The sequence below is a fragment of the Microtus ochrogaster genome, chromosome 16 (genome assembly GCF_000317375.1).
Source record: "Microtus ochrogaster isolate Prairie Vole_2 chromosome 16, MicOch1.0, whole genome shotgun sequence".
Lineage (NCBI taxonomy): Eukaryota > Metazoa > Chordata > Mammalia > Rodentia > Cricetidae > Microtus > Microtus ochrogaster.
In genome coordinates, this window is record NC_022018.1 from 22,468,062 (window position 1) to 22,475,289 (window position 7,228).

Genomic DNA, 7,228 nt, shown 5'->3' on the forward strand with positions numbered 1-7,228 from the left:
CACCAGGGTGTGGTAAAAAGCTAAGGGCAGGAGGAGTTGAGGTGTGCCCGCTCACAGGCAGGTGGTTGCTGAGTTTCTGATTTGGATAACTGGGTGGATGGGTGGTGGGATCCTTTATGGAGGTGGAGAAGACAGAACAAAGAGAAAGTGTACAAGTCATGTCACTGGCCACGTCTAGTATATGGTACTTATGGGATCCAAACCAGGCCTTTATGATCACTACTACTACTGTTATTATTTTATATTATTTGTACACAATAATTTCATGTTAATTATATATATATTCTTTTGATCATATTCACCCTGCTTTTCTTCTTTTGTCCCTTCCTGCCTCCCAATAGTTGCCTTTACCTCCAATATAAGCTATATGTTACATGAAATATGCATGTCATATAGTATTGTATATGCAATCTATGTTCTACCTATGAGACTCAGACTCACAGAGATCCACCTGCCTCTGCCTCCCAAGTGCTGGGACTAAAGGCGTGTGTCACTGCTCCTAGGCTACATCTGTCTTGTCTTAACGTAATGCGATGATCTTCATTCAGTTCATGTTTTCCTGCAGATGACATAATGTCTATTTTCCTTATAGTTGAATAAAACCCCATTGTGGGTATCTTCCTCCCTGCCTCTTCCTCTGTGTGTGTGGGAAGTACTTGTTAGTATGTACATACCTGCAGAGATGTGCGGTTACTCCCAGATGTCTTTCCTTGATTACTCCCCACCTTTATTTTTTTGAGACTGAGTGTCTCCCTGAGCTCCTTGGCTCCGCTGGGCTGAATGGCTAAGGTGCTTCTGTGATCTGACTGTCTCTGCATGCCTCAACCACTCCCTCCCCTGCCTTTTTACGTAGGCTCTAGGGAGCCAGACCCAGGTCCTCCTGCTTGCATGGCGGACATTTTACAAACCGAGTCATCTCCTCAAGCCATCATCTTTATCTATTTTATCTGTCACTTAGTTGATAGACAACTAGGCTGATTTCATAACGTGGCTATTGCGAATAGTGTCACAGACATGTGGCTGTCTCTTTTGTACAGTGATGGTGATAGCTTCGGGAATATACATAAGGTCAAACCGAGTCTTCAGATTCCAGACCTAGACCCTTCAGAGTTATGACCTTTTCTTGAGGTGACATGCCTTGTTATACTACAGGGTGGACATCATGAATCGGCCAGTTCTGCTGTGCACCCAGCCTGGTGGGCAGCCCTGATACAGAACGAATGAAGAAGGGTATGACCAACTGGGTACCAATGGTTTGGGACAGAAAGTTCCGAGGGAACTGGGAGATCATGGGAAGCAGCTAAGGGCCATTTCTGGGACCATCTCAGCATACTTAGCACAAACCTAAGGCCAACAGCTCAGAATGTGAGATTCACACTTATTTCTCCTCAGAGGACTCTAGTACTCTGCGCAGACTCCTGACTCTGGCCATTGTCTTCCAGGCTGCTCTAGGAGGGCAGCATGGGGGTCACTCTCTAAGCCTTTTGGCACAGACAACATATATACAAAGTCCCAAAGTGGGAATAAGTGATTTTGGTGAAGTGGTAAAGCTTACCCCAAATGGACTGGTTGGTGACTGATAAAGGGGTGTGGGAGAAAGTCTGTGGTTGAATGGGAGGATCTTTCCATGGTCGTGGGTAGACAGGGATGTCAAGGTTGCCACAGGTATTTCCCACATCTACTGTTTCACCTAGGATTCCTGCCAAAATGGCTCTGCCCTATGGCCCATTCCTCTTCCGGGACCGTGTGCTAATATACTCATCCACCACTTCAGTCCTCTGCAGGTGCAGCAAGCGCTCTTTAGCTGAGTCATCTCCCCAGCGCAGCAATAAAGATGTGTAATTGTTTTGCTGGTGTTGTCTACTGAAACCTCAGCAAACCTAGAGTTCCATGTTTTAAAGCTGTTATAACTAATTCATGAAGTTTGCAGTTCTGGGAATTGAACCTAGAGTCTCTCACATATCAGGAAAACTCCCTGCCACTGGGCTATACTCCCAGGCCAAAGGCTTTATGTTTTGCTTGACAAACATTGCCTCAGAGAACAATGGACCAAGTAAGGAAATCCTGTAGGTATCATCAGAATGGCCCCTCGTCTCGGTGAGCATCACCAGACATCCGAGTATACTCCAGACATTAGGGGCCATTTTTGTCTGACATTTGAGTGTAATGATCTCTGAGAATTCCACGTTTCACCCATGGTTACCAGGGTCCTACCCTCCCTTGAGCAAAGGCAAAGAACTCATTCAAACATGCCACTGGTCTCCCCCACCCTGACTCAGGCTGAGTATTCTTCATAGAACCTCCTCGGGCATGGTTGTTGGAAAAGACACTTCAAATCTGTCCCTGCCAGGGCCCCCACCAACTACAAGCTCTGCTTCTGAGCAGGTTTTGCCAGGCGCCAAAAACATCTCCAGTGCTCTGGCCAGGAGCAGCCAATGGAAACCACAGCCAGGACCCCTCCCACTCTCCCCCAGTGGCACCCCAGCTTCCTGCCTCCTGTCTCTCTTTCCTGACTGTCTGCCGGACTCAGAAGTGAGGATTCACCGGACAGCAGCTTCAGCAGTGCTGGAGGCTCCAAGACACCGCATCTCATCTGCCCTGTGGTCTCTGGAGGCACACTACAAAGATGTCCTGGAGACAAGCCATCCTCCTGTCTTCTCTCTTGGCCATGGTGCTCCTGTGTAGTAAGTATGGGAGGGCTGAAGAGTGGGCTGTGTCAGCTACATCGTAAGACCTTCTCTGTATAGGTCAGCTTGCTCAGCTTGCTCAGGTGGCATGGGTAGGAAGAGATATTAAGGTACCTATTCTTGGGGTGTGTGTGTGTGTGTGTGTGTGTACAAGATAATATAACACTGAGAAAAATAGCAAAGATAACAAATATGAAACAAGCCAGCTCACACGGTAGATTCCATAAAGATTGGCTATGGGGCTGGTATATTGAGGGGCAGAGGGTCCCAATGTAGTCTAACAAATCACAGCACCCAGAATCATTGAAGCCCCACCGGGGCCTCTGATGCTGCAGCCTTTCCCTGTACCCCACAGTGCTCCAAGAGGGGACCAGTGCCTCTGTGGGCAGCAGCCAGGCAGCCGGAGAAGAGGCACAGGAGGGTGAGTCTATGGGCTATCCTTACACGCGGGACAGGTGGATCTTGCTCCCCCCACCCCACGCTGGTTGTGAAGAGCGCTTTTCTGGTTTCAGGTATGAAACAGAAGATTTTCATGCCAGAGTCTGACGCCTCGAATTTCCTCAAGAGGCGTGGCAAGCGGTCTCCCAAGTCCCAAGATGAGGTCAATGGTAAGGATGCGAATGGTCTCCCTTCCATAACGAATACCAAAGCTCTTGGATGTTAGGTTGACTAGGGCTCTAAACGACCAACAGTGTCATATTTGGGGTCAGTGAGATAGCCCAATGGGTGAAGGGGCCCCGAATTCAATCCCTAGAACCCACACAGTAGGAGACAACTGACTCCTACAAGTTGACCTCTGACCTCCGTGTGCACACTGTGTCACATGTCCCTAACAAGTGAAATAAAAATGTAGGAACTGGTTGTTGGCCACAGGTTGGATCAATGTGGCACCAAGGTAAGGAACAATAAAAACGATGCTACCTCAAGAGCACCAAGACGTATTCAGAAGGTGATAAAAACCCAGGGTACCGGTACTAGGGACCCACGTGCTAAGAAGAGTGGGCTTGGTGACAGTTCTGCTGCAGAGTGGCCCCAGCCATTCCCTCCCTCTGATTCCAGTTTCCTTATCTATAGACCCAGGAAAGATGCCTCAAATTTAGGGCAATGTAGCAAGAGAGGGGGCTGGTGTTTGTTTGTTTGTTTGTTTTTCTGCAGTTTAATTGTCTGTGAATTTCAGAGTCTCCGGGACTCTGAAGTCTGGTTCTTGACCTTCCAACCCAGCAGGGACTGAACTTTCCTCCCCTGAATTGATTCTTCCAAACCTCTGAGTTTCAGACCATCCTGGCTGAGTCTGTGGCTTAAATCTTTCCTTGTGCATGTGGATGAATGAACTCTTTGTGTCCCTTACCACGGTCTGCAAGGTGACTTCTTGCTCAGTAAAAACAGCAGGATTATTTTCAAATAATAAATAATGACGGGAAAGAATGGAGATGGAAGTGATTGCAAATCCGTTTTTAAGATTGGAGAAGTCTAACCAACCACAGTAGGCATATTGCCAGACCTCACACAGGTTGAAATTTGAAGTAGGCCAATGTCAAGCAACACTGAAAGTCTGTGCTAGAGGTTCAGACCTTGATTGCAGCCACAGAAGCAACCTCTGGCAGACACTGGGGAAAGAAACAGGTGTGGACTGGCAATTCTGCCCTGTGAAACTGAGTCAGAATAATGGGGTGTGCAATTAAGCCTGAGCTCTCTCACCTTGGAAGGCAGCTCAGGCAGGCAGGTAGTAGGGGAGGCCCAGCATATCCAAGTAAATACCCAGGACTTCACAGAAGGGGATCAGCCGTCACTGGGACAACTTCTGTGGATAGGCAGAGAAGCATCACCTTGGAATTAATCTGAACTTGGAACTGCTTTAGAAAAAGAATTGTGTGTGTGTGTGTGTGTGTGTGTGTGTGTGTGTGTGTGCATACATGTGGGGACCAGAAGATAATTTCAGGAGTTATCTCTAAGCTGCTGTTCACTGTTTTAAGGCAGGGTCTCTCAGTGGCCTAGAACTTGCCAGATAGTCTAATCTGGTTGACCAGCAAGCCCCTTGGATGCTTCCCCCATCCAAGCTCTGGGATTACAACTGCATGGCAACATGCCCAGTTACTTTTTGAAAATATATACAATGCGTATGCTGCATCCCATGAAACATTGTTTAGGTTGAGTATGACATTATCCTTTGTTGCTGTTAATGTCAGGTGGCCAATTGTTGGATAGTTTCTTTTACGAAGATGCTTCTTTAGAAACAGGTAGTCACTCATGCTGTCCTTCCTAAACCTGAGCGCTCCTGCTGCAGCTTCCTGACACCTGGAGCCACATCAGAGCCTCCAGTGGGTCAGAAGGGAGACACTGCCATGTGAGTTGCTCCTGCCCAGGCAGCTGTGTGGCCTCCATTAGGTCACCGCACCTCTCTGAGCCTGAGGAATCTGTAGGATGTGGAGATGGGCTGAACCATGCATAAACCATTTCTGCCACTGTAAATAGAGACAGAACTTTGGGAAGAAACACAGACTTCCCTCAGAAGTCTGTACTAAGGCAAATTCACAGGCAACCTGGCTTTAATGAGTCAATTAGCACTCATATTTACTTATGAATATAAGCTTCTTGCTTCCAGGAGGGATTTGAGGTTTTCTTCTTTTTCTTTTTTCTCTACATCCTTATTTTTTTCTTCTTTCCTCCCTCAACCTAGCAAAACAAAAATCCCACTCACCTATTCACTCTGTGTTGTGTGTATGTGTGCATGTGCACGCCACAGTGTGTGCAGGGGTCAGAGGACAGTTTGTGGTTGCTGATTCTCTCCTTCCACCATGTAGATTCTGGGCTTCACACTCAGGTTGTCAGGCTTGGTGGTAAGCACCCTGCTGCTGAGCCATCTTCCTGCTCCCCATCCTCTCTCTTCTCCCCACCTCCTTCTCCCCAGTACTAGGCATTGACTTAAAGGCCTTGTGCCTTGTCCAACACTCCCTACCATGGAGTGGTGATGGGGACGGTGGTGCCTTAGCTTTTCTGCTTCTTGTTTTCCTCTTGCATATCTGTGTTGGAGGACAACAAGTGCTATAATCCAAACCGTGACATGAGGGACCTCTTGAGGCAATCTCAGGGGCCCACTCTTCCTGAAGTGCCTATGACCACAGGCCTCCAGTGTGTTTTCCCACTGAAGGACACATTATAAGAACCTTTAAAGTAAAGAGCTTTAAATAACACCTTCCAGAATATCACAGCTCTCAGACTTTTATTATAGATGCCATCATGCTTGGTACAAAGTTATTTGAATATTGCAGTTATTTCGCAATGTTGGGAATTGAACCTTAGGGCCTGCACATTCTAGGCAAGTGCTCTACCATGGAGTCACACTCCCCAGCCTGCTGACATGGGATTCCACACCCTTCTTAACTGTGACACGGTTGTTCCTCTTAAGAAGTGGAAGTATGGAGTCTTTCTATATCTGCTTTACTTTTACTTTTTTTCAGTGACATTTATGTATTTGCTTTGTGTGTGTGTGTATTTTGTGTGCAGCAGGGGCTCATCTGCTATGTTGCACAAGCAGAGGTCAGAGGGCAGCTAGTGGGGCTGGTTCTTTCCTACCATATGGGTCCTAGGGACTGAATCACGTTGTCAGACTTGGTGACAGGCACTTTCAGCCACTGAGGTGTCTGGCCAGCCCCTCTTATCTACCCTTTTCATCTCAGTGCCAATCTCACATCCTTGCTGCGACAGGGACGCAGAACAGACTAGATGGTATTCATCAATGTGAGATTAACTGTCACAAATCTTTATTTTTACTTTATATGTATGGGTGTTTTGCCTGCATGTATGTAATATGTGTATCACATGCATGTCTGGTGCCCATGGAGGCCAGAATAAGGACACTGGATTTCCTGGAATTGGAGTTACCGATGGTTGGGAGCTGCTTCGTGGGTGCTTAGAATCCAACCTAGGTCCCCTGGAAGAGCAGCCAGTGCTCTTAACTGCTGAGCCATCTCTCCAGCCCCCAAAATTAATTTTCAGTCCAATTAATCTTTGGAGAGTTCATTTTCCATCATGGGAGTTAAAGTTTCTAAGTGGTCTGGTACTTTGGGACCAGAGCCAAGGCACTTGCCCCGTTTGGGCCTCCATCTTCCCCTCCGCAAAATGGGGCAGCTGGATAGAGTCTCCCAGGCCCTTCACCGTGTAAAGTCCAGCTGAGGCATAAACCATTTCAGCAAAGCCCTTGGTCGCCCCTCTTCCCATCCGATCCAGTCTCTCAGGCACACTGGGGTGTCCCTTATACATGTGCCCCCCTTGCTCCTTTCTCAAGAACAACTCTGTCTTCACAGTGGAAAACAGACAGAAGCTGCGGGATGACGAGCTGCGGAGAGAGTACTATGAGGAACAAAGGAACGAGTTTGAGAACTTCGTGGAGGAACAAAGAGATGGTAAGAGCTCTCCGGCAGCATCGTTGCGGGAGGAGAGCATGGTGAGCAAGGCCAGGCTTGCCCCCATGTTCCCCCAATGTCTCCACCTTCGGAGGCTGGGGTCACTGGGTCCTACATGGATTCTGATCCTCTCGTCTT

At 47.8% G+C, this 7,228-nt stretch overlaps 1 protein-coding gene across 1 annotated transcript in view; it reads left to right on the forward strand.

The window, feature by feature from the left end:
• Positions 1 to 2,500: 2,500 nt before the first annotated feature.
• Positions 2,501 to 7,228, forward strand: part of Ucma (upper zone of growth plate and cartilage matrix associated) — a 9,145-nt gene continuing 4,417 nt past the window's right edge. The window contains exons 1-4 of the mRNA XM_005354852.3: positions 2,501 to 2,684; positions 3,043 to 3,108; positions 3,200 to 3,295; positions 6,992 to 7,090. Of these exons, the coding sequence (XP_005354909.1) occupies positions 2,627 to 2,684; positions 3,043 to 3,108; positions 3,200 to 3,295; positions 6,992 to 7,090 (319 nt within the window). The 5' untranslated portion in view covers positions 2,501 to 2,626. The remainder of the gene's footprint in view (positions 2,685 to 3,042; positions 3,109 to 3,199; positions 3,296 to 6,991; positions 7,091 to 7,228) is intronic.